We start from the raw sequence: 23817 nt of genomic DNA, 5'->3' as shown, positions 1-23817 counted from the left end.
GTCGAGTCAGTGAACGAACCTGCTGTAACAAAGTATGTCAGGTAATGTCGATCGACAATCTAAAGTCATCTGTGTCATTTGAACAGTTAAGTTACTAGCCAGTAGCATATACGTTACCCTGGCAACTTATCGTAGTTGTCAAGCCCCACCCCTTCTCGCACAATTCGTGATGAACAAAAAGAAGGGGTGCCACAGCCGGCGGGTGCAAATTGGCACATACAGCATACATCCAGGCGGGCCCCATTATTGCATGGCGTTTGCCTTATCCAGCAGTGGCTCCGCTGCACATGCACCAATGAAAGCATGATGTTGGTATACTTTTTAAGAAACCAAATGCCGGGATGAATGAAAGTATAACAGGTGCTCCAAAGAAAGACGGTATACCCATCATTCAAATCGCTATCGATATAGCAGGCTGCAGTCGTCGTTGTATAAATGTAGAGACGCTGATGCGTTAGAAGATCTCAAAGCTAGTGTAAAACAGCTGCTATTGCTTCAAAAATCTGCTTTGAAACCGCAGCAGAAAAAAAAAGAGATCTTCCGCTTGTGTGCGGGCTGGTTGCAATATATAATCGTCTCCCTCCCCTTCTTTCTATTATTGTTTCCCACTTTTTGCTTTCTTCTTCCTTCACTCCACGCTTCTTGATTCCTCCCCCGCCCCTTCCCACATCATCATGCGCGAACCCAACTTGAGCTTTCCCAGTCAGAATCGAGCCGCCGTGTGCATCACTTCTGCCTTGTACGATAGACGGGCGCTCGACTGCACTGCTACACTCCCAATGATCAACTCGCTGACTCATCTTGCCTACTTGACCTCCACTTCGCCACGCATTAGAGAAATCTTAATACTTGATGGCGGCTTGGAACAGTTGGTGCGCATTCTATCCAGCCCACATGTACAGCAACCCATGACGATGGCAACTGCTACAAATGCAGCTTCACCACACGACCTACGGAGTCTGTGCCAATGGTCACTTGCTTTCCAGTGTGTCGTTAACATTGGTGTACGGGGCACGGAACAAATCCGAACAAGGGTTGTTGAGGCCGGCATGATTACGATTGTCCTCAAAGTGCTTCAGAACTTTTTACGAGCATTGGAGGCTGTTACGGGTGAAAATGAACAAAAACAACGTCAACAGCAGCAACAGCAACAGCAGCCTCAACAGCAGCAGCAACAGCAGATTGAAGCCAAGTTGTTTACAATGGATCGTCGCGGCAGTGAGTTAGGAGGTATTATTCAGCATCCAAATAATAACCCTTTTCTCTCTTTCTCTCTTCCTTTCCCCTACTATCCTTATATGAACCCTTCCATCCCCCCCCCTTTCCTCCTCATAAAACATTAACTCGCTGGTCTTTTTTCTATCAGGTCTGCAACTTGATTCGAGTGAGGATGATGCATGTCGATCTCAACCGCAAGCACACCAGCAACAACAACAGCAACAACAGCAACAGCAGCAGCAGCAGCAACCTGATCGGCAGCAACATGAAAACAGGCCGACAACGGCGAGACTTTGTTCATCTATGCATCCCTTGCCGACCCGTCGTCAGGCTCAATCACCTGTTGTTCGGAGAAGCACATTTCCATATGTGAAAATTAGTGCAGAACAACGCCGACGCAACCGACGAGGAGGCGCAACCCAGCAACATCACCAGCATCAGCGTGAACAAGAAGGCTCACTGGTCAACATGTTTTACCGCGAAGAAGATATCCTCATGTCACTACAGCTGTTGGCGTACCTGTCGAAATACCCTCATATTCGTCAGCTGTTTTACACTGCTTATGACTGTAACGTATTCTCTATCGTCGAAAGATTCACCCATCGTGTGCATCCGCATTTGATCCAGTATTGGGCTGGTGTTATCATGCGCAACGCTTGTCGCAAGGATGAAACGCAGGGCGGCATCCGGAGGTGTGCAAACATGCGTTGCGGAAAATGGGAAACGAAACCTCGCGAGTTTGCAAAGTGTCGCCGATGTCGTAAAGCCAAATACTGCAGCAAAGCATGCCAAAGCGAAGCCTGGAGCGACGGTCACCGCTGGTGGTGTGTCGAACGGCCGCCATCTTCAAGTACTGCTGCTGTTGTAACCGCCACTGTCGCTAATACTGAACCAGCAACAAACCATGCAACTGTTGCTACCGCTCAAACAACGACTAACGACACCAACTCGACTCCATCCAACACCGCCATTACTGAAACTCCTGCAGCACCTGCACCGTCTATTTCGTCAACGTCTCCATCAGCAGATCAACAACAGCAACAACAACAGCAGCAGCAGCAAGAGCTGCTCCAACCTATGCATCATTAATAATCAATCATTTGCACTACACTCAACAGCAACGTCATTCACTTAATCAATCACTTTTCACACTTCCTTTCCCTCCTATTTCTTCCGGATACTTACACATATACATTACTCATACAAATCTCGCTCTCAACCTTTTTCCCTCTAACAACTCATAAGTATATTACTATCCAAGCATATCCCCCTTCCTTCTCTTTATTTCAGCAAACTAAGCATGAATAATAAAAATGGCCTTGTACATACTATAGAAGGAAACGCGTAATAAAGAGTAAAAACAATGAAGAGCAATAATGATGATAATAGTAGTAGTAGTAGTAGTATTATCTATGCGATATAAAGAACATGAAGAAGAGAGTGACAAACAACGGTCTGAGATCATTTTTTCTTTCTAGCAAAAAACTCGAACGCTTCCACCATCTGCCGGGGTCGTTTCAAAGCCTGAATAAAATTAGCGCCGGGACGCGATGACGATGAACTTGAGGACGACGGAGCAATCTGCACAGTTGAGGGTGCGCGACTCATGACACTGTTCGAAGCTATGGACGACAGCGAGAACGTAGAGCTGTACTGCGAAGGGGACATGTACTTGAGGTCGATATCTTCGTCGTCGTCGGTCATATCTTCACCACTATCACGATCCCACACGTTGTAGTAGGTAAACTCGACGCCCACCACGGTCCGACAAAATTCGTGCACCATAGATTTAGTCAGCTCATGTCGTTTCTTGGCCGTCTTCATACACATGGACAACGGTGCATCCGTATGTGGGTTGGTGTATAACATGGCATGCTGTTGTTCTATGAAACGCAGTAAGGTATTCACAGCAGCTTCGCGTGTGGCGTCGTCAAAAAAGAACGAGTTGTGTTCACCGCCGCATTGTGCTACCATTTCTTGCCAAATGTGTGAGTCGACAAACCGCATAAAGCTCGACTCCAGAAGAGCATAAACAGCCGCTTTGGCCGGATCAAAGCAGCTGTGTACTTGTTTTTGGTGCAAAGCTGCAGACACGCTGCGTCGTATCCGCTCGTCAATGTTGACTTCGAAATGGCTGTTGGGGCTTAGGTAAGTTTCATAGATATGCTGTGCCGTAGCGAGTTGCTGGACGCTGTTGAGATAGGTGAACGATTCGTATTGTTCGAGTTCAGTGAAGAAAAACTTTAATGTTCTTCGATCAGTATCATACTGTAGACATGTTTTCTTGGTAAAATTCAGACCATAAACAAAAAAAGTACATACCAAGTTTTCACTGCTGATTTCCTGCAGCAAATGGTACAGAAAATAACACACAGGTATTTTGGATTGCAGCAGTGCCTTTAAACCTTCACGACGAATCTCGGATATGCAGATATCATCGGGTGTTTGCTCGCCGAAGAAGTTGTTGAGTTTGCGGGTGGATCGGCTGCGTTTTATCTTGTAGAGGGTATGGACATCGAACCCGGTGTTGTTGCTGGCCTTGTGAATCGATGATGCTGTCAGCATAGTACATGACGATGATCGTCGACGGCCACCGGTTGCTGTCATGTATTGTGATGAAGCCGGAGGAAGGCGAGGAAGCGGCAAATGGTCGATATCATCTTGATCCATTGGATCGTCCGTCGTAGTTAAAGAACCACTGATACTTGTAAAAGTGTTATCGAGTGATGATGAAGCATTCAGCGAGTTAGGTTGTTGTTGGAGCGACGACGTGGTGGTCATGACCATCATTTGTGCAAGGCTTCCGCGTCTTTGTTCAACGACTGGACGAGATCGAAGCGATAGACTTGTTTTGCAGCTGTCGAGTGTCGTGGCCATAGTGTGACAAAAGTGTGAGAACACAGACAACGACGGTTCCATAGTTGAAGATCGAAGAATAGGTTTTTTTATTGTTTGCCAAAAGGAGGAATACGGAAGGCAGGGGTGATGAGAGCAGAAGAGGGAGGGGGGATATGGGATGTGGATCAAAGATAGTATGTAAGTATGGCCAGAAAGGGAAGTGAGTGAGTGAGAGAGAGAGAAATGAGAGAGCTGGCAAGGGCGAAGCATAGATAAATTTAGGGAGCAGACATTTTTTAACTACTAGTGTTCGACTTCTAGAAAACTGTTCTGTACGATGGAAAGTATTCTATTTCGGCCGTAGCTCTTTTCCGTTTTCTGAGTTCGCGATTAATATGTTTCTAGTAAATGTTACGTCAAGAGCGTTTCTGGCATTCTGTAGTCTTCCATCGATTTTGTTGTCGGCTTCATGAATTAGAATGGGGAGGAGCATGGTGGGTAGGAGAGCAAGGGGATGTGCTTGGCTTTCCGTACGGCCACAATTGCAGCCTCCCTTTCACGCTGGTAGTGCATATGCTTGCTCGTTAGCGTACTGTAATCCTTCAAACAATCTAGATGTTCTATTTGCTGGTGTAATGTGCTGGATATGAAACCAACGGTGATGAGATTAAATTCTCAACAGAATGACAGAACAGAACAGAACAGAACAGAACAACAGAACCCGAATCAGTATGGTTCTAGAAGAAACCACGAAGCCTTTGGATCCCGTGCACTGTCCATGAGTAGTAGTAGATCGACATATATTGGTTTTAACTGTTCCACTGGACAGTCTTCCATCACTAAATATACGGTATTGTTGCTAATGACTATGTATATACTATGCTTCTTGTTTATTCACTACTACTACAGAGCGCCCTACGAAATATCCATGTAGTCCCCAGGGTTGCGAATCGTTTCTCGATTGTTTGCCTCCACCAGCGTTTGATTATAATCATCGGCAAGAGGACCAGATTGCACCTCCTTGATGAAATGGTCGAATTTAGGTGATACGCCTTAATTGTTGTAAAAAAACATGGTGCGTGAGTATACAATAAAGTTTTCCTTAACTTTTGACCCTGAATTGTCCTTTTTGTTGCTATTTACCTGGTTCCGAAAGACCAGCCAAACCGACCATGCACCGAAGCGTGGCACGAACGAGTTCTTGGTTCTTTTCGACTTCTTGCTTGACAGCATTGCTCCGCATCTTGAATTCCAGTGTGGCTTTGAATGGATCTACTAATTCATCCAATTCTGTACAACAAAGAGATCCGCGTCAATTGATCTCTGTGGCGTGTGTGTAACAGAATACCGTTTCTAAGAAAACTTACTTTGCATTACAGCTGTTGGTGCTACCTTGCCTAATCGAACCAGCATCAAGTAAGCGAGCATCTTGATATCATGCTGATCTTCTAATCCCGATCGCACAGTGTCCAAGAACCCATGCACGTCAATTTTATCCAAGCAAGTCGAGAGAAGGGTGTACATGCACTCGTATGCAGCCTAATCATTTTACCCATTTTCAGCCATTTCCTCATAATGCGTAGATGGCATAAAACCCCTTGTAGTTCCGATAATTTACCTTGCGGATTTCCAAACCATCGTCCACCTTGTGCTTGAACGGACCCATTTCAACAGTATGGATGAGCTCTTCCTTGACCACAGTTTCACTATACAAGAGTGGTACAAGTTCGCCCAACATGCCCTTGATCAAGTAAGGCTTTCTATGCACGGCTGAATTCATCGTCAAGAGCGCGAGCCGTTGTACGTCCTATCCAATCATTATGTAAGTTTACGATCCCACTTAGTTTCCGCCCCAATCAGATTCTCCTAGTTATCACTTACCAAGCTAGAATCCTGCAGCAGTGATAAGAATTGAGATAAAGTTGGTTTCAGAAGTTCATCATATTCAGTTGTTGGATCGACGATTGCATATTTAATTGCCGTGGCAACGGTTGCTCGGATATGTGCGGAGGGCGAAGCTAAACGCGATTGTAACTCGGGCAAAAACTTGGTGGTATTGGTCAATGCGAGCTTGCCGAGACACTCAGCAACAACACTGCGGGTGCCTTCTTCTTGCTCGGAGTCGCTGCTTTCAATAAGTAAGACCCAGATTTCGTCTGATGCAGCACCGAGCTTTGTGTTTTTGTCAGAGCGCGTGATAATCTATTCGTACAAAATAGGGTAAAAAGCAGATGTTTTCAGCGCGTGTGGGTTGATGAAAAGAGCCGTGTTTGCTTATGTATGTTCGAGCGTACCTCTTTCAAGGCGTGGAGCAGCAAATAGCGCCGCTTGGGCTGTTCTTTAATCTGTGCCACAATCAAGGGCAAGTATCTCTCAAGATTACCAACGCTAATGTTACCAAGAGCGAATGCAGCTGCAAACTTGACTTCCTCGGACTGTGCTGCAAACAATCGAAGCACATGCTCCTGGATGTTATCAATCGAACTCAAGTTGCTATTTAGTACAAGGCCAGTCATTAGTATCTATTTGAGGGTCAATTTGTCCATTATACATAACCACAGCAGAAACTCATAGCACTTACACACGACGGCCAATTTCACCCAAAGCAAGGAGGCTCAGGTACTTGATGGAATCGTTGGTCGAAGCATCCTCGATGTAGCCCTGGAATCCACGGATAGTGTTTTGGCAGTTTGCTTCGTCCGTGTTGACTGCAAGAACAGCAACACATTGAGCGACAGTAGCAGCAGCTTGCTTGTTGGCAACAGCTGCAACACCGCCAGCAGAAACACCCGATGTCTTGACGTTCAACAATGGATCAATCAGTCCTTTGACGAGTATCTGGTAATCAGCCGGGCTTGCTCGAGCCAGCGCGGCAAACAAATTCAACAAGCTGTCGAGAGCAGCGCCTTGTAATAGAGGTGATTGGATCAATTGGAACAGAGATGGGAGGGTGGCTTCCTTAATACCCTGGACTGACTCTGGTTTGGCGATAATGAGTGCTTCGATGGTGCGCAGTGCCAATGGCAACAAGTGAAGATCGGCGTCAGAGATAAGAGGAATAAGTTCATTTAGAAGCTTCTTGCAGCTTTCGTTAGGGATATGTTGGCCAAACCTGTAATATCATCAAGGATGTTATTTAGTTTTCTTTCCTCCGTTATAATATATTCATCGAAGCAGTCCCTTTTCCTGATTATCTCAAAAGATCGAGAAAGCATACTTTTGGATAAGAATGCGCAAGCATTCAGCACTAGCAACACGCAACGAACGGTTGTTCTTGCGGAGCAAAAGGCTAATTTCGTCGACAGCAACCAAGACACAGCGCTCAAGCTCTGAACCAGCCGCTACAGGGCTTTGACAAATGATTGCCAACGTGCGCACAGTGATCAAGCGCGTCACCTCGTTTCGCAAACGATCCAAAAACATATCCCATGCCTCACGTTGTTCAGACTGAAGTGCATCGCCTGCTTGAGCGAGCAAAGCGCCTAGACACATGATAGAGCGCTCCTTGACTTCCTGATCCGCATCACTTGTGCCGAGAATCTTGATAGTGATATTGTAAATGTCCAAGATGTAGGGCTTGTAGTCTGAATTCATGTCTGCAATATCGTATTCTCCAGTTTCACTGTTGCGCTTGATAGGGCGGATGACCTTGATCAGCTCGATGCAGAGCAAGAACGCTTCAGAGGTGATCTTGTAGAATCGATCCGAAAGGGTACGAATAATTGGAGGAGAGAGGCGGTTAAGGTAAGGGTGTAAGACATTGGTAGAATGGTTGCGGAACAGCTGACGTAAGAATGTCAACACTTCAATCTTCAAGTTAGACGTCAGTGCAATGTGCTGCGTCTCGTTTGCTCCGGTTGCTAGCGATGACTCGATAGCAGGAATGAACAGCTCGATCTCGTTGGAGAGACCACCATGCAATACGGTGACAAGCTCACGCAAAAGGATGAAGCCAATTTGTCGCGTTTGGGTCGATTTGGATGAAAGCTGCTTTGAAAGTGCCTTGGCAAGCTTAGGGACCTGTGCAAGAAGCAGCTGCTTGGGTCCTTCACCGGTCTCCATGTCACTGTCAAACGTCTGCGAGCCGGATGATCGTACTTTCTCAGGGAGAAGCGAGAGTTCGTCTCCAAGACCCGTAGCATCAAAGTAAAGGTTGGATTTGGCAGAATGCAGTGCAATTGCAGACTCGCCACCGCTGCCACCGTACACGGCAGTTTGTCGCAACAATGCAATAAAGGTCATCAAAACGTCAGCTCGGACGGATTCTTCGCGCTCCTTGAAACGGCTGATCAGTGCAGGTGCTACTGTCTCGTACAAAGATTGTAACAAGTCGGAACGTGTTCCGATCACCGCACCAAGAAGCTTAGTCGATGAACGTCGCACCTTCCATGACATGTCGTCGTCCTCGTCGGAATAATCTCTACATAGTTGTAAAATGATAAAGAAGTATCTATCAGTATTCTTCATTTCCCTCCCTTCTTTATAAATACATACACTTCTTCGTCGAATTCGTCTTCTTCGTCTTCTTCCTCCTCTTGACACTCCATTCCATCATCATCCTAGACATATCGAAAAAAAAACGTTAACTTTTACTCGCTAGCGTATTTGGCCAGTGACAGAAAAGTAAATGGTCAAGTATATAACCTCATCGTCTTCTGCAAAGTTAGGATCGTATTTCAGATATGTCAAGCCGAGTTCAATGATTTCGTTGATATAAGGCGTAATTTCAGTAGGGCATCGAAGTACAAAAGATTCCAGCGACTGGAGGCATATTTCTCTCAATTCATCGTCCTCGTCTGCCTCCTTGGCGTGATTGACAATGATGGGTAAAAGCTTTGGCAAATAGCCTCCCAATCGTCTTGTGCTGTATCGGCTGCAGTAACAACAACAAACAATGTTAGTTTACCAAGTTGACTGTCACCTTTTTTTTCTCAACGGATCGAGACCAAGGTTTTTCTTACCTCAGTACACCTGCGCATTGTACCAAAGTTCTCAGTTTTTCGCTGTTCTTTGTGTTTTGTAATCGGTCCAATAAGTAATTGATCAGGCTGATATACATGGTATCGGTCAAGTTAACGACAGAATAACCAATGGCAACCGTGGTTCGCTTTCTTACGGCTGCACGGCCATGATCCAAAAGGGGTAACAAGGTGCCTTGGATCTTGGTCTGCTGGGACACGGTGATTTGAGATCCAAATCGGGAAAGCACCTCAGCCAAAATGTCCAATGCATCCATCTGCATTTCATACGAGTCCTGTACAGAACACAGCGACAAACATACGTTTAAGCACACACATACTCTCTTTCACCTGACTTTTGGGTACTCCTTCAACAGATAATCATTGCTTTTCTTTACCGATTGAGACATTTGCAATAGTTTGGGAATGATTTTTTCGCATATTCTTGGCCCCATCACAGGATCTACTTCGGTGATCACCGTTTTCAGACCTACACTCGCAGAGTCAATATACGCATTGAGTGCAAAATGACATCTCTTTTCAAAAGAAAACAAAGCCCAACAGAAAGGGGATCAGAGGGACTTGCCCATGCTCGTGATGCCTCGAAGAATTTCGTTGTCCTTTTGCACCGCATAGTCACTCAACCGATCAATGATTTCCAAAGTATGTTCGATACGAATACGTTTGACGAGGGGGCCCAGACTAAAATAAGTGCAGTAGATAATCAAATCTTAAATCAATTTGCTCACACATATACGTAAGAGAGGATGTTGCTTGGAGAATAGCCGGGTTGCTTTACCATTTGACAGCAAGATTTTGGACTTCACCGTTCTTGTCCTCCATCAAGTTTAAAACTGCTCGAATGACCTTGCCTTCAATAGCCTCGTCCATAGAAAGTCCATTTTCTTTTTGCAACTCATTCATCAAGTCATTCAGGGCCATGTAACGAAAGTCCCTGTCTTCGTTACTCATCTTTTCAAATAAAAGCAGATAGAATTGCGGTTTAGTGTTTCATAAAAGCTCAGTTCCCAAGCACCTGCACAGAAATTCGCAATTGTTCATTATAAACACACCTTTTCGATGAGATTAGCAACCATGTACGCGTTTGTCACTGCCATTGTTGCCTTTATTTGGTCGGGTTTATGCGCGAATACAGAGAAACGAAAAAGAAAGGCTGCGCGTATTGTAACTTAACGTACGTGGACGTGACCGCCCCTCTATTTTCGAAGCATTGAGCTTGTCTGAACTCAGCAATCTTGGTGTTGTTACTCGCAGGAATGGCGTTGTTACTGCGCTCCTTCGCTCACTCCTTTTTCAAGGCTCGCTCTTCTCACTTTGATCAGAGTTAGCTCGATCAAGACACCAGATTATTTGTTAAACCTTCCTTTGTAGGCATAGGCACTACCATTTGACTATTGTAGAGGGATCCCCTGCAGACGATATATCACAGCTCACGAAGAGACTCTGCCAGGTATGTACAGCCAACGCTCACAAATCTCGATGAACGACATTGGACGACTATCGGCAGCTTGCAGCAGGAAATATAAAGCTAGTATATCATTGCAAGAGCTTGAAGGAAAAATCCCACGAACTCTTACTGTGAATCGTCACCATTTAAAGCGATATTCTGAAAGTAAAGTAGTCCCTCAAAAGTTCATATTTTACAGTCTCTTCGTAGGCTATGTTATATTAAAATTATCAAAGCTCAACATAAAAAACAACCTCGTTGTCACGGTCTCCAGTGTCTGGCAAATCTACCTTAAATAACCTGCCTTGCAGCTAGAAGTATGTGCTGATTATACGAAGCATTTTGCTGTTAGTCTACTAGACCATCTAAGTATTTTCAAGGAATTCCCTGTTTAAAACTCGCAAGTAAATCATACGCCAAGATGGACATCCAAGGTTGTTTTAAGATAGCAATAAATACAGGCACTCGCTAACAATAGTACCCAGTTTTATCAATTTTAAACTTTCGAGCTAATAGCAGAGCAAATACAGCAGCATCAGTAGCACCATATGAAAAGCCATTCGCAAGTGTACACTTGCTAGCTTGGTGGTGGTAGTCGTTTGTTAGATTTCTTCGCATCGATTCATAGACAGCGCATGGAAGAATACATTTGCTCGACGAGAATTGTGTTTACTTTCTAATAATGTTACCCTGTTGAATACTCACATATAATCTTCTAGACATTCGTCGACATATGCGGGGATACATATGAACAATGTTTCACCTTTCAGAAGAACTCAACAGTCATACACAGCATGACAGAGTTAATTTTACCACGTTATATATGTACCCTGCTTTTAGCATTTGTAAGGAGAGCTGCAGCATCATGCAAGAGCACTTTGAAGAGAATACCTAAGGGTAAAGAAGACTGACAGAAGTGCAGTAGATGATGATAATTTCATTACTATTTCTACGGCTTGACATCGTACTTACAAGCCAGAAGTATTGGTTCTGGTATATCCACCAGCGGCATTGTGTGTGTGGCTGTTCACTATTTCCAACACACAGCAACAATAAAGTAATCCCGACTCTGGCGGCTATCAAAAAGAGCAGATCAATCATTTTTTCCCTCTTTTTCTTCTCTTTTTCCATTCCCAATTCTTCTTCCAAAAGAAACCTATGAGCTCTGCAGCAACTTGTATTGAAACCGGCCAACACAACAGCGGACGCTTTATTTTATGCAACGATCAACATTGCTCCAAAAAGTTTAAATACACCGACTGGGTGATTCACACCAAAATTGATGGTCCCCACCCTCGCGATCACTTTGCCTCTGAACGAACCTTCCTGTCATGGTTGCGGACTGGAATGACGCTTGTTCTCATTGGTATATATATCTTTCACTGTGCGATTTTTGATAAAACATGTATACTTTTGACTGCCACTATACCATCTCCATCAGAGAAAAAAGAAACTCATGGCTTTGTTTTTACTCGGCAGGGTTTATGACACTGTTGGATGTTCGGCAGCTACTTGCACCTTCAAAGGGGCTTCCATGGTCACACGAAGATGTACCATACAAGACGCGGATTGTGGCGTTCGTGTTCATTGGGCTTGGGCTGGCCAGTATCCTGGTATCGTTGGTGACTTATTTTAAGAACCAGTATCGGATCGTCAACCAGCTGTTGGATGTCGGCCACGGTTGGGCAGGATATTCCATGGCGTTAATGATCATGTTGTTTGTTTGCTTCGTGATGGTTGTTGCAATTACGGAGAGCTAATACGTAACAACGCCCTAATTGTTCTCTTTGTATATATAACTTTGTACCTTATTCTCTGTATGTTATTCCTTACAAAGTGTTTTAGATATCAAATAAAAGAATGCTAGTATACCCCTGATGCGTGTTGTCTGTGTAACTCGTCTCTTTCATTTCAGAGCCCATTGCATGCACAAAGAATATTAACCTTATTCGAGCATTTAAGGTTTCTCAGATGATGCAACCTTAGTGCCCCATAGCGTCATTAACTTGATCTTTGTTCTGAGAGTAACAAGGTTTATTATTGTTGTTGCTGTATGTATATCTTCAGCTGAAAAAGAAAGATGTTTCGAACTGCGGAAAAACAAAGGAGTAAGCACCATGGTCGCATGACAGTAGTGCGTATTGCGTGCATTTGTAAAAAGAAACAGAAAGTATATAGTATGCATAATAGGGTAGAGACAAAGAATGAGGGGGTTCGTAGGCATGGTGATGGTCAGTATACGTTAACAACAGGAGGGGGAGTATTTACAACAATGAGGAGGTGGAGGGAGAAACAGTTGGATTATGTTGCTGTATATGATGAAATGGGCTAGGTGCATCGTCTGTGAAGAAGACAGAAGTAATGAGAATGGATCAGAGGGTTCGGTGAAAGTGGAGAAAAGGTATAAAGCAAAAGACACTTCAGACGTGTGCAACGACAAGGCCATTACTGGTTGGCACTATAATCCCAGATGCGCACTTCACAGTCTTCGCTTGCGGAGACGATCTTGGTATCGCTCATTGCCACTGCAGTCACTGGTCCGCTGTGTCCCTCCAGCGCATGCATACAGTGGCCATTCTCAAGGTCCCACACCCGCACCGTTCGGTCGTGCGAGCCAGAGACAATGCGCAAGCTATCAAAGGCAAGACTCCATACGCCTTCGACGTGGCCAAATAGTGTACGCAAACATACGCCTTCAAACGTCCAGAACTTGAGTGTGTTGTCCAAGCTGCCAGACACAATGATAGGTGTGTCGGACAAGGCGTTCAACGGTGGTGACGAGTTACAATCATCAGGTGCTTGCACCTGGCGTCGGTTGGCTGTGCTTGCTCTATCCTCCGTAGCACATGCTGGCTGGAAGTTGTTGAGGTTCATTGGCGATGCGGTATTGACAACAGGATTGCTGCTATCGGTATGATCTCCATTGAATCGATGCTTAAATCCCCTTGGACTTGGCAGTGCAACTTGAACTTGGCCCACATGGCCCTGGAACACCTTGATGCACGACCGCGTTTGCAAATCCCACAAGCGGATAGTAGAATCGTCGCTACCGGATACAAGCAGGTTGTCTTGCGAACAGATGCGAACAGAGTTGACCCATTCATTGTGTCCGGTGAGCGTACAGCATTCGCCTCGTTGAAAGTCCCATACCCGGATCGTCATATCCGTAGAACCGCTGGCAAGCAATTTGGAATCAAAGTGCAGGCTCAAGACACCGCCAGTGTGGCCTTCAAGCGTGCGAATGCACCGTCCGGCGTGCCAATCCCATATCTTGAGGGTGTGATCCATGGAAGCGGTCACTACTTTTGCATTGTCAAATTGAAGTGCACGCACACAGCGTGTATGGCCTTCCAATGTGCGGATCGTTTCGCCTGTGTCAAGACTCCACACTTTGACCGATTTGTCGTAAGACCCGGTCATGACGATATTATTGGCGTCGCAAAATTGGACGCACATTACGCCATCCGTGTGCCCCTTGAGCACGCGCACATTGTATTTGTTGCGTCGCCAATTGCGTTCCACCACCAGTCGCTCGCTGTAGACTTCTTTCCAAGGTCGTCGAGTCACCACAGGAACTATTTCGGTGTTGTGTGACGGATACACTCCACCTTCAAAGGATTCGACTGTCGTGCCACTATGATCAATCTTGGCTCGTTTCGTTGGATGTGCTTCGTCTTGATCAAGAGCTGCTGGTCCGCAGGCTGTACGCAGTGGCGAAGTGTCGTCAGTACTGCCAACACGATGGGTTGTTACTACAGATTGATCTGGCAACCGTTTTCGTGGTACATTTGCACGTTTATTGTCTAGCAGGGGCAAGCCCCAGCCACATTTTGTACATTTCTTATCGATATGCTGTTCGCACATTCTATGCCACAATGCGTCGTCGTCTGCAAGCGAACGCCAGGATTGCGATACTTGAGCAGCATGGCATAGTGACTTGGCATCCAAGAATGAAAAGATCCGTAGCGACACTTCACGAGGCAGAATGTAACTAAAATCAATTCGTAGCAGCGGTCTAATCTCGTCATACAAAAATGATAGTTGTGGCATGCAGCAAGTCGAAAGCAGACCCTTCAAAATAAGTGTGCGTTGATCGGCTGGTGCTGCTGAAAACAAACTCCAAATGCGTGAAATGGCCGCTCTGTCTGAAGTTGGAAGCGTTTCCATTTGCTAATGTAGTACATGAAAATGAAAGACAACTGTCAGTAACCGAAGAGCATAATTATAGCGATGCTACAGCTGCAAAAAGATTTCATTGGTAAGGGCGCTTACTCGTTGTACGTCTTCAAAGTTGAAGGAATCAGGCATTCGTTTCCGGGTTAAATCGGGACGATGGCGATAGCATAGTTTCCTTGTATTGGAGTATTGTGCAGGTACATGGCGAGTCAAAAAGCTATGGTGTATGTCTGGTGCAGGTTGTGCTAATTTTTGCTCACGTAGTGGCTCGTCTTTGTCGCTCATGGTTCTCAAAGCTTTGTAATCAAACAACGAACGACGATTTTTAGTAGGAGAGAAGCGAAACCGTCTGGTTGAACCTGTGCGGTTTCTATGTATTTTTTTCGACTGCAACCGTAATTCGCCCAATCAAATGGTTCGGCGGACGGCGGAGCGAATTGCAATATGCCTGACGGCACATGGTCCCACAGGTTGATTTTTCGCACGCTAATGCGACATGCAAGAATAAAATGTCAAATGCTCATTTTTGGACGCTGCTTTGCACAACTTTGTTTGGATTTTGCGTCATACAATTCCTAAACAAACAACACAGGTCCATCCGTCTTTTTCTTACGCATAACCTGCTTGTTGCTTGTACACGTTACGCTTCCTCCGTTTTCATGCCGCCGCCGGGTGCTCTGATTTCTACTGTATAACATGTAAATAGCACAACCTAAGCTGTAATAGTATACCAAGATGACAAGCCATTGCACTGCTTTTACATTGAGCAGTTGATGGGCACAGTATAGGACAGTTGACTTTCAGTAAGTGGATCCCATACTGGAAGTGGTGTGCTTTCAACGTAATAATGGACTGTCCAAGTACGGAGAGTGTATACATACAACTTGTTTTCTTGCCCTCACTAATAATCATACTGTACTGTAAACATCAAGATACATATTGCAATGCACACAATCAAAACATACTAACTTTTTAGAAGCTTCAATAGCATATTCCATTTATCTTTGTCACTTTGTTTTCTAAGAAAAAACTGAACTCACCTACAGAACGCACTTTTTTCTTTTTCTCTACCTTTGATATTCTTACTTTACTGCATCCACTCATCAGATGACAGCAGTAGAATGGAGCTGTGCTAAGAAACTACAGATACATAGCATAACATAAAAGAAGACAACACTCGCTTAAAGATGATGATATCTCAATGCCTGGATTAACCAGTCCCATAACTAACAGAGAACGTTGAACTTGGATGCACATCTATCATAGGCCATGGATAGCGAAGATAGTAAGCAGCGTTTCCATCTCAACGCTTACTACACACGGTTGCTATTATGTGGAATCGGTACAAGCCTAGCTACTGTATTAGATTCCGCTATTATCCCATGTTAGTAATAAATCGTTGATGTATAATGTACTCTCTTCGATCGGTACCAGCTGATTCTGGAAGTTAATAAGACACAAGCGGTGTCAAAAGGACACTGAATCGTTAACGAGGTGCTACTGTCTACAACCGCTTTGGAGTAAGAGCGACCTATTCACAGTATAAATTACAAGTAACTGTCCTTGTAATTAGCTATTTTTCTTTTAATGTCGAGGCCGGATGAAGACAGGTACATGCCAGCTGTATATAGAGCAATAAAAATCAATCAATTTCTCTTTCACTTTTAATGTATCATTACGGAAAAGACAAACACTGATATTCAAAATGTTGATTTCAAGAGGCCATGGATAGTTTGATTAAGTAATAACTACCTTGTGCTCGTTTGCTTGATATGATATCATTATTTTAAAAATGTTTGGTGATTCTGCTCATTTCTAGAATCGCACATATACATACCGATACACTTGCATATCACCAGAGCAAAAGCAGCCGCAATCTAGCAGCATATGCAGTCTAATAGCTAGTATGCGAATGAAGAAAAGTAACTTACTTTTTGCTGCTGTATAAAAATAGTTTTCACTATTTGCTTCTCTAGGTGAAGAAGAGATCTCCTTCTTATTCATCCCTTGGCGGTTGCAGAACACTATAGATTACTATGTAATTCTTTGCTACCTCTATGATATCGTGATGTGTTCTGGATTTGGTATACCTTCGCTTCCCAATAAATCAGCGATATTTGACAATGATGATGTAGAACGATGAACAGACCAAATGATTGTTAAGTGCTGACAAATGTGTCACACAGCCTACTAGTTCACAAAAAGAAAAATCCTCTCCGCCATAAGGCCACATGGCGTACACCAGTATCGGTTTCAATAAAGAAGATGACCGGTTGTTTGAAACGAAAAGGACATTAAAACCTAGTGATCTACCACTGCTAGGTTATAGGAGAAGAGGAAGAGCATCTAATACTTACGAGTAGAGAGAATACATAAAAGGGACGGACGTCGGACCTGAAACTGATTTTCATTCAATGCCAAAACAAGCAACAAGCACACGCGCAAAAGCTCACATAACAGGTGGATTGTGTTATATATCCCCAGAGCAGCCAAACCTGCAAGCCAGTACGACTACTATAAGCGCTCTCTGTTTTCCCTCTTTTCTTCTTCTTCTTCTTCCTCTTTGTTCGTTTCGTCCTTTTTCAAAAAGGGAACGAATCATAATTTGTTTGATCCCTCCCCTTTCTCATCCGCCATTCCTTTCCATCCCCGTTCTTCCTTTGCCCCCTTCACACCGCACCACACTTCACAAACAGACCGAAAAGAAAAGAGAGGTTCATCATGGGATCGCTTCAGGTTCCTGATACACTGCAAGTGAAACCCAGCAGCAGTACACCTTTACGTAAAGTAATGACATCGGGCAACTACCCGAAATCCACACCGAGTTTACTACCTCAAAGCCGCTCGTTAAAAAGTACAAGTGCAGTTTCGGTGTATGCAGCAGCTGCATATGATGCCAACAATATCCGACGACAACGGTCTGAGTCGTTTGTACAGCAACGAAAAAGCAGAGATCATCACCGGCACGATTTAGTACCGAGAGCGCCTTCGCAAATTTGTATGAGTCGCCATTCACCAATACGAGCTGCGACCTTGCCTCAACCAACAGAATCGATCGCATCATCGGATGCAACGTCGTCGGATTCGGAAGACGAGGACGAGGATCACCATAATCATCATACCCACCCACAAGAAGAAGAGCAGCAGCAGCAGCAGCAGAGAAAACGCGAGAGTAGTGTGAGCAGTGGCAATACAATCAGCAGTGATAGCACTACACATAGTGGACGAGAGGATGAAGGTGCTATTCTAGAAGGTGTCATGATCCGTCGCGCGGTCCGACCGAGTTTTGTTCTGCCAACAAAGAAAGAGGTTGTCCAAGCACAAGCACAACATCATCACAACCATCGTAAAGAGCCCAAAACACAACCCAAAGTCATCACGGATCGAGAATATTGGTCACCCCCACCTCTTTCACCAGACGCATCACCCATTGCTTACAATGGATTCCACGCCACAGACGATCCCAACGCCGTGGTCTCCTCGCCCTTATCCCCAACATCAACCACAGCGAACGACTCTTCAGCAGCCAAAAAGCAGCATTTTTTCAAGCTGAAAAAAAGCAACAGCAGTTCATCCAACCATTCGTTATTTCAGTTCAGTAAACGTTTTCATCAGCATCGACACGATCCAAATCTTGCACAAAACTCAAACCTTGTATATCCTCCTCCTCCTGTATCTTTTGGCGACAATCCCGAAACGTATGTTCTCGTGTCACGTAGCGTCAGCTTTTCTTTTTTAAAATTTATTTTTTTATGGGGCAAGTGCGTAATTCTTACTTTTGTTGTACGTTACAGCGATCGCTATGGATTTAAAAAGGCTTCCCAGTGGATTACTCTGGACGACCATCATGAATTCGACGAGACATACCAACCAACCTTAGATCGACGACTCGGCAAATGGCAGCAGTTGCTCGAAGAATACGAGCCAAAGTTACCAGAACGAAGTTCAAAAGGTAGAAAAAAAGAGATTGGTGATCTACACAGGAAACGAACAATAAAAGAGTAGACAACTAAATTAAAACAACGACAACATCAATCAAATCAGTCAAACGGTATATCCGTAAAGGTGTTCCTGCTCATCTTCGAGGAAAAGTAAGTGGGCTCTATGTCTGTTTGACCTCACATCCAGAGCACTGCTCTTGTTCCTTTCTCTGTTTCCCTTTGCCTCTCCAATGAAATGGACGGAAAACTCATGCTATTAACCAGGTATGGCTACACTACAGCGGAGCGGAGGCTAAGATGGACTCCAACCCCGGTGTATATGCCAAATTCCTTGGCAAGGCCGAAGAGATGGGCGATAGCAACGAGTTTGCGGATATCATTGCACGCGACCTTCATCGTACGTTTCCTGACAATATCCAATTTCGATCCAGGACACCATCATCGTCTACTGACGCACAACAGCAACAGCAGGAACAACAGCAAGAACAACCTGCAATCATATCTGCATTACAACGCGTTTTATCTGCATTCTCAGTCTATTCACCCTCGATCGGATATTGTCAATCACTCAACTATATCGTGGGCATGCTTCTATTATTCATGAACGAAGAGGAGGCATTTTGGACCCTGGTGGCTATTGTACAGAACCTGCTGCCAGCTGGTGTCTATGACGTTACGATGGAGGGATCCAACATCGATCAAACAGTGTTGATGATGTTGATCTGGGAACGCATGCCGCACTTGTGGAACAAGCTAGCGGAAAAGAAATCTTCATTTTGGGACTATGCCGCAGATGGCACGTCTATGCCTACCATTACACTCGTCACCAACCATTGGTTCCTGACACTCTTCATTAATATTCTTCCCATCGAGGTAACAAAAGAGAATGAAAATAGGGGCGGTGGTGCCGGTATTTTTTAATTTGTTATTAAATCTGATGGAGCGCTTATTCTCTCTGGTTTTGTTGCTAATCATTGATGCTGTAGACTGTATTGCGAGTGTGGGATTGCTTCTTTTAGTAAGTGTCTCTTGCCCATGCCAGCCTCACCCCTATCATTGGCATATTAGACTCTTTTTGCCCTGTTTTTCTAGTTAATGCAGCATACACTAAATGAGTTTAATTACTTTTGTTAGTGAGGGTGCCAGTGTTCTGTTCCGTGTCGCATTGACATTATTCAAGTTGAGCGAAAATGCGATCATGTCTTTGGACGATTCTTTGGAAATATTCCAAGTGATACAGGTAAATATTTTGATATTAAACGTGCATAGATGTGTGTAACCTTTCCTCTCGATTGACACTATTGAACACCACGTGTTAGAACATGCCGAAAAAAATCATTGACTGCCAGATGTTACTAGATGTAAGCTAACGTAAGAGAACTTTAAACAAGTGGACTTGAATCATATTGACAAGCAGAATCACACTTCAAATCTGTTTAGCATACGTTTCGGCGGCACGGATCTCTTACCGATATCACTCATGACGATCTAGAACGCCGGCGAGAAATGTGTCGTGACAGACGGCGATCAGGTCGTGTTCCTAGCAATGCCAAATCAAGAACGCTACCCCGGCGGCCGTTTGGCACGACTCCGTGGAAGCGTAAAGCATCCAACAAGCATAAATAATACCCCACGACTCACTCAAAAACAGCGCACCACAGTCTCACGTCACATACTAATTACTTGTTTCTCTTTTTTGCACTTAATATTTTCACTTCCATTCAACAAGTCTATCATCTCATACTCAATCTGTTGTTGTATAGATCATTCCCCCCCCCACCTACCCTCACAAGTTCACTCACGCACTTCCAATCACCATTCTTGTTACCATGTAATCAGCAATCCTCGCACTCACTCATATTGTTTTCTTCTTGCATATTCTTTCCATGTTCTTGGTTCCTCTGTAGAACCAACAAGCAACATTATTACTTTTACATATCATATATCTGCAGCATAATACAAACTTATTCCACATTTATCTTTATATTATCATTTATATTTGGACATGTCGGAGGCCGGGATGTGTGCAGTTTGTGTAATGTTTCTCAATTATATATTGTTGGCACCATTGCAACGCTATCTATCGCGACGGTATGATAGCATTAGTCACCCCTTTAGATCAGCCTCAGATATATACAAGTCTCTTGAGGGGCCTTCCAAGAAAAATAAAGCCTTTATATTCAATGACATGTTGACATTTTGTAACCTCGTTAAGTTCAACCCTCTGGGACACCCCTTCGTAAGTTGCTTATGATCAGAGACTGGTATACAGTATTATGGTACATTATGTGAAAGTGTATAGGGTGGTATTTTTCAAAATCTCCTTTTCTGAGGTCACACTCAATAGCCAATTCAAAGGAAAGCTTAAAAGAGTTCTTTTCAATGCTCTTTCGTACTTGTATAGAGCCGGTATGTTCCTTCCGGAGTTGCGAGATTATTTCGTTTTGTTCATGACAAGTGTCCTATAACAGCAGGGTTATGTTACTATCAAGTACTATTGTGGTATACTGTGACAGAGCAACAAAAACAAGTCAACAAAAACAACACATACCAGTAAATAAGCCAATATTTCAAACAATGGCATGAGAGAGTATTTTTCGTCAAAGCACGTCGGTATTTCGGTTGTCCGAGGAGTTTGATCTATAAATTAACCGGCTTCAGTGACAGAGACAGAGATCAAAGTTATTGTTATTTTGACACATTGGACACCAAACACTTTGACTTTTCAGAACGTTTTTTGTTGCTGTTGAGGTACTTGGAACGATATGTATTCAAACAGCAAGCAGGCTCTCCAGCAGTTTCATCTTCTATAAATATATGTACTTTCGCTCTAATTACTGTCGAAAATGACGAAAGCGGCTTACAAAAATATATGTACATTTATTTAATGAGTACATTATACTTTGGCCAAAAGCGTACGGTTCACATTGAGTTTAAGGCATAGTAGAGTAAAGCTAGCAAGTATATATGCAACGCCTGTGAACATCTTGAATGTTAGAAATGGCTCAGGTGTGACATGGCTTTCAATTGCGCTTGCAAGAGTTGCACCAAGAATGCCAAACGCAGCGATAAATATATTGATCGCCAAACCAATTGAAAAATTTTCTGTACTCAAGAGGAATGCCACTATTGGGGATACTATACATGCAATAGAAGCCTTTGTCAGAAAAATTTATCATCTCGTGTTATTCGACTACGCATAGTCTTGCTTGTTATACTGTTACAAATCATTACCGAGAGAAAAATAAGATCCACAAGCGAAGCCAAAGACAATCATGAAAGCAATAAGCATTCCGTAGCTATATGCAAACTTCCAGAGAAGCATACTACTCAGACCAGTGATTGTCACAAAAAGAAAGTTTGAGTTGATAGGTCCTAGTCGATCACCAAGCGCTCTAATTATCGATAGTTAAAAATTATGAGCCCCATCTTTCCATATCTTTCCAAAGGAACCATCGGTTTTTTTTACTCTACCCTGAGAAGAAGCGACCGAAAAAATTTGAGGCAAAATTTATAGATATAAGGGCAGAGCCTTGAGCGGTCGAAAGCCCAAGATATGTGGCGTATGCTAGTCGAGTACAAGATAGAAGGGTTCATTGTCAGTATTCAGTTTGGTGTTACTTCTTTTTCTTTACTTTCACTATCTACTGTACTTTTACGTTAGTAATCGCTTATTTACATGGTATATAAAAGGATGGTATATAATACCCTGCCATTTGAAAAGTAGCGGCCAAACACCATAGTAGGTAATTTTTGTTTCGAAAGATATCAAGACTGCATATGACATTCACGGATTTACGGGAACGGGGGAGAGGAACACGGTCTTTCGTTAAATAGCAGCCAAGGAAGGTAAATACGAAGCAGATGATACCTAAAATACGATATGTCCTATCGGGGAAAAATGATAACGTTGTAAACGTCGTCGAACAGCTTCATGAACTAGAAAAAAAACGCCTTTTACCATGCACCTCCTAGACTGTTATTAATGGGAGTCATCATGAATGGTATGACTAGACCACCAATGGAGGCTCCACTCGACAAACAGCCGAGTGCAACGCCACGCTTACGATAAAAATATTGAGGGGCGATAGCCAGCGATGTCTTGATTAATTTATGCTTGTTGTTAGAATTGGTAGCTTTTCTTTGTAGGATTCTATTTTTACTATGTATGTACTTACCGAGTACACAAATCCAACACCTGCACCAAAACATACAGCTTGCGTCAAATACAAATGCCAGATCTAAATCGATGCCTGAGTTTGTGAAATTATTTCTTTTTTTTTGCGCTAAATATATATCGAATAATCAACAAACCTCTGTTGTAAATCCTGCTGCCACTAATCCTATCACCATCAAGGTACTACCAATATTCAGCACAAATTTGGTACCATATATGGATCGCAAAATTTGAGCCGGCAAGGACATAGAATTTGACAGCAACCCACATAATGTACCGACAAGACTTAGTTGCAGCGTTACGTCCAAGGTTTGATCATCAAACACGTTCTGCTGATAATAATTTTGCATAACGCCTACAAATAGTTATATTCGTGAGCAAGAATGTCCTATTCTGAATGCACGATTTGTTTATTGGCTGCCAAACTAACTTACCCCTACGTAAACGAAGAGACATCAATTAAGCAAATTAAAAACACATGTTAGCTCTTCTGTGGTAGTAAATACTATAAATGGTGAATGCTTTCTGATATACAAACCATGAAGTAATTACGCCGAAGCATATAAACTGAACCAAAAAGCCGCCAATTACAACAATCCATCCATAACCACCATCAGGAATGGTCGAATCATCTACATTTGTCTGATGATGTAGGGTATCATCCTTGATAGTTGCCTTAAATTCATTGTCGGGCGAATGGGTTTCTTCTGATACTTCCACCGACTGCGTACGATTTTCTAACAACGGTTTCTTTCTTTAACAGCTGTCTCTCATTCTATAACCATATCACGATATCAAGCGGTGAATGTACCCTTTTAGTACTCCCTTTGTTATTTGTTGGGAAACCAAATACATGGGGTGTTATGAGCATACCTTCCAGTTCCCTGTGATTCATTTGGTCACTATTATTTGGCATAGCATTTGACGGCTTCATCATATATAAAAGTAATGTTTCAAATCTATTGAAAACAGGAAAAAAGAAGAGGGAAATGAAAGGTGGAAGAGATACTTTAAGCCGCGACGTAGGATACTGTACGTCAT

At 43.6% G+C, this 23817-nt stretch overlaps 7 protein-coding genes across 7 annotated transcripts; 3 read left to right on the top strand and 4 right to left on the bottom strand.

The window, feature by feature from the left end:
- Positions 1–318: 318 nt before the first annotated feature.
- Positions 319–2689, top strand: BDB00DRAFT_964299 (uncharacterized protein). Its single transcript, XM_053129767.1, has 2 exons — positions 319–1103; positions 1549–2689. Exons 1-2 carry the CDS (start codon positions 675–677, stop codon positions 2305–2307), a joined length of 1188 nt encoding a protein of 395 aa, XP_052974306.1. The 5' UTR covers positions 319–674; the 3' UTR covers positions 2308–2689.
- Positions 2680–3825, bottom strand: BDB00DRAFT_773339 (RGS domain-containing protein; the record flags this gene model as incomplete). Its single annotated transcript, XM_053120092.1, has 2 exons — positions 2680–3459; positions 3541–3825. The coding sequence occupies 2 exons, from the start codon at positions 3823–3825 to the stop codon at positions 2680–2682; spliced, it is 1065 nt and encodes a 354-aa protein (XP_052974305.1).
- A 1025-nt stretch (positions 3826–4850) lies between these two features.
- BDB00DRAFT_850407 (armadillo-type protein) lies at positions 4851–10218 on the bottom strand. Its single transcript, XM_053125438.1, has 15 exons — positions 10088–10218; positions 9814–9986; positions 9601–9716; positions 9413–9504; positions 9018–9310; positions 8701–8929; positions 8551–8615; positions 7274–8476; positions 6638–7168; positions 6351–6549; positions 5938–6258; positions 5675–5863; positions 5424–5595; positions 5200–5346; positions 4851–5108 (listed from the first exon to the last, which is right to left on the bottom strand). The coding sequence occupies exons 1-15, from the start codon at positions 10130–10132 to the stop codon at positions 4972–4974; spliced, it is 3912 nt and encodes a 1303-aa protein (XP_052974304.1). The 5' UTR covers positions 10133–10218; the 3' UTR covers positions 4851–4971.
- Positions 10219–11617: 1399 nt separating this feature from the next.
- BDB00DRAFT_850404 (uncharacterized protein) lies at positions 11618–12375 on the top strand. The gene is made up of 2 exons (XM_053125437.1): positions 11618–11848; positions 11962–12375. The coding sequence occupies exons 1-2, from the start codon at positions 11641–11643 to the stop codon at positions 12240–12242; spliced, it is 489 nt and encodes a 162-aa protein (XP_052974303.1). The 5' UTR covers positions 11618–11640; the 3' UTR covers positions 12243–12375.
- Positions 12376–12927: 552 nt separating this feature from the next.
- On the bottom strand, positions 12928–14943 carry BDB00DRAFT_877882 (WD40-repeat-containing domain protein; the record flags this gene model as incomplete). The annotated part of the gene is made up of 2 exons (XM_053127667.1): positions 12928–14652; positions 14755–14943. The coding sequence occupies 2 exons, from the start codon at positions 14941–14943 to the stop codon at positions 12928–12930; spliced, it is 1914 nt and encodes a 637-aa protein (XP_052974302.1).
- A 2153-nt stretch (positions 14944–17096) lies between these two features.
- Positions 17097–20051, top strand: BDB00DRAFT_70764 (rab-GTPase-TBC domain-containing protein). Its single transcript, XM_053118173.1, has 7 exons — positions 17097–18356; positions 18453–18610; positions 18703–18749; positions 18864–19472; positions 19586–19617; positions 19734–19960; positions 20040–20051. The coding sequence occupies exons 1-6, from the start codon at positions 17380–17382 to the stop codon at positions 19876–19878; spliced, it is 1968 nt and encodes a 655-aa protein (XP_052974301.1). The 5' UTR covers positions 17097–17379; the 3' UTR covers positions 19879–19960; positions 20040–20051.
- Positions 20052–21495: 1444 nt separating this feature from the next.
- BDB00DRAFT_884992 (major facilitator superfamily domain-containing protein) lies at positions 21496–23126 on the bottom strand (the record flags this gene model as incomplete). Its single annotated transcript, XM_053128374.1, has 7 exons — positions 21496–21737; positions 21834–21994; positions 22074–22167; positions 22279–22487; positions 22561–22700; positions 22778–22840; positions 22914–23126. 7 exons carry the CDS (start codon positions 23124–23126, stop codon positions 21496–21498), a joined length of 1122 nt encoding a protein of 373 aa, XP_052974300.1.
- Between the last annotated feature and the right edge of the window lie 691 nt (positions 23127–23817).

This window comes from Zychaea mexicana, assembly GCF_025766255.1.
Source record: "Zychaea mexicana strain RSA 1403 chromosome Unknown BDB00scaffold_119, whole genome shotgun sequence".
Taxonomy (NCBI): domain Eukaryota; kingdom Fungi; phylum Mucoromycota; class Mucoromycetes; order Mucorales; family Lichtheimiaceae; genus Zychaea; species Zychaea mexicana.
Note: the sequence above shows the minus strand (reverse complement) of the source record. Positions and strands in the feature narration are given on the sequence as shown.